Source organism: Rosa chinensis, chromosome 6 (genome assembly GCF_002994745.2).
Source record: "Rosa chinensis cultivar Old Blush chromosome 6, RchiOBHm-V2, whole genome shotgun sequence".
Taxonomy (NCBI): domain Eukaryota; kingdom Viridiplantae; phylum Streptophyta; class Magnoliopsida; order Rosales; family Rosaceae; genus Rosa; species Rosa chinensis.
In genome coordinates this window covers 41,133,542-41,135,467 of record NC_037093.1, presented here as the reverse complement: position 1 = coordinate 41,135,467, position 1,926 = coordinate 41,133,542, and the positions used below count along the sequence as shown (strand labels likewise).

Sequence of the window (1,926 nt, the reverse complement as noted above, 5' to 3'; positions counted from 1 at the left end):
TCAACAACCATCAACTTGGACAACATCCTCAAGGTCTTCATCTTCAAACAAAACCCCCTCTAATTGTGGTTCATCAAGTGAAAGGTTAGCAATCTCAAGCCTTCCAACATTAGTCTCTTCCAAAGAATCAAACTCATCACCTCCAACATCCCACATTTGAGTTGCACTCTCATTGTAACTTGGGCTTCTTCTAGCTAAAAGGCGAAGATTGGTATGCACAAACACCAAATCTTCCGCTCTTTGTGGTGTTATCTTGTTCCTCCTCACAGAGTGAATGAAATTGTAAGTACTCCAATTTCTTTCACAACATGAAGAAGAACAAGGTTGACCTAGAACCTTGAAGGCTATGGCTTGGAGAGATGGTGCCGAAGCTCCATGGACAGCCCACCATGTTATAGGCTCCATAATAAACCTATCCTTCATAGAATCTCCACTTCCAAACTCTTGCATGCACATAGAAAAATTGGCAAATTCTATGTTAACTTTCCTTCGATCATCTTCATTGGCAAAGTATCTAAGGATACAATTTTTCCTCTCCCTTGTAATCTCTAAATCTTTGTGGGGAGCAACACGATTAGTATCTTCACTAAGCCATTCCGAACTATAATACCTAGATATAAAATAAGAATATATTTAATTCACATTATAATTTATGAAAGATTAAACAAAGAAGCAAAAGAGAAACAAATGTTATACTTACTTCGGATTCAATGAATGTGCCAAGCAATTGAGAGAAGTATTGCTCTTGGACCAACGAGCCATTAGAACCTTATACACCGCATCCCAAAATGGAGACTCTTCATGAGGTTGCTTCCTTTCTTTCCTATAGATAGCTTTCTTTACTTGCTCAATCATACTATCCCACCATTCATACACCAAATGAAGAGAAGGCCTATCAGTGTCTGCTCTCCTGATCATCTCATAGATAGGCTCAGTAAAAGAAATGATGTAATCAATGTCATCCCATAGCAACTCATCTAATAATTTCTCTTTCACAGAAGCAGCCTTCCTAACATCATCTTCTTTGTAATCATCCCACTTTGGACTGATGACCATCTGTTGCAAACCATTTCTGATTTGCCTAAACCTCTTTAGCATGATTAACGTAGATGCAAACCTTGTGGGAGCAACCGAAAGCAACTTCAAATTGCAATGGTCATTAAACATCACTAATCTCATTCCATGATTCATAATGAAGTTCTTGATAAACATAACATCCTCATAAACTGGCTGTATCCAACAACATGCATCAAACACATCCGCATTGCTTGCAACTAATGAAGGTGTGCAAATATTCTTGACAGCAAGATTCAAAGTATGCACTACACATGGTGTCCAAAAAATAGTAGGATACTTACTTGCTATCAAGGCACCGGCCTTAGAACAAATAGGAGCATTGTCGGTAATCACTTGCACAACATTTTCCCAACCCACTTCCTTGATGGAATCTATAATCAAGTCTGCAATCAATGCATGATCCTTGAATTCCCCCTCACAGTTTATAGCCCTCAACATCATCGGACCACTCTCACAAGTGGCTATCACATTAATCAGTGGTCTTCTTTGTGCATCAGACCAACCATCACTACAAAGACTCACACCTTTGTCTTTCCATGTAATCTTGATTGGCTCTAAATGATGCTCAATGTTTTTCCTTTCTTTTGCAAGAAGTGTGGTCCTTAGAGCATTGTAGCCTGGTGGAATGTAGCCTGGAAGGGTAGAAGCACGAATGTAGGAGTTCCGATAGTGTGGATTTCTAGCTAAGTTGAAAGATAAGCCACCGGTGTAGTACATCCTTGCAACCTCACTATCGCATTGCTCCCTAGCTGAGTTTTGGAAGGCCTTTTCAACTGAACCAGCAGCTGTTTTCCTCTTCTTTCCACCATCACTTGCTGTTTGTGCTTGTGTATAGGCTTGATAACTCAT

General features: G+C 39.7%; 1 protein-coding gene across 1 annotated transcript; it reads right to left on the bottom strand.

The window, feature by feature from the left end:
• On the bottom strand, nt 1-1,926 carry LOC112171343. The gene is made up of 2 exons (XM_024308540.2): nt 701-1,926; nt 1-610 (listed from the first exon to the last, which is right to left on the bottom strand). The coding sequence occupies exons 1-2, from the start codon at nt 1,924-1,926 to the stop codon at nt 1-3; spliced, it is 1,836 nt and encodes a 611-aa protein (XP_024164308.1).

Excerpts from the sequence above, each read along its gene's own strand:
- LOC112171343 (XM_024308540.2), bottom strand. The coding sequence starts at position 1,926 with ATGAGTTATCAAGCCTATACACAAGCACAAACAGCAAGTGATGGTGGA. Across the intron at positions 611-700 it reads GCACATTCATTGAATCCGAA|GTATTATAGTTCGGAATGGC; the intron begins GTAAGTATAACA and ends TTTTATATCTAG.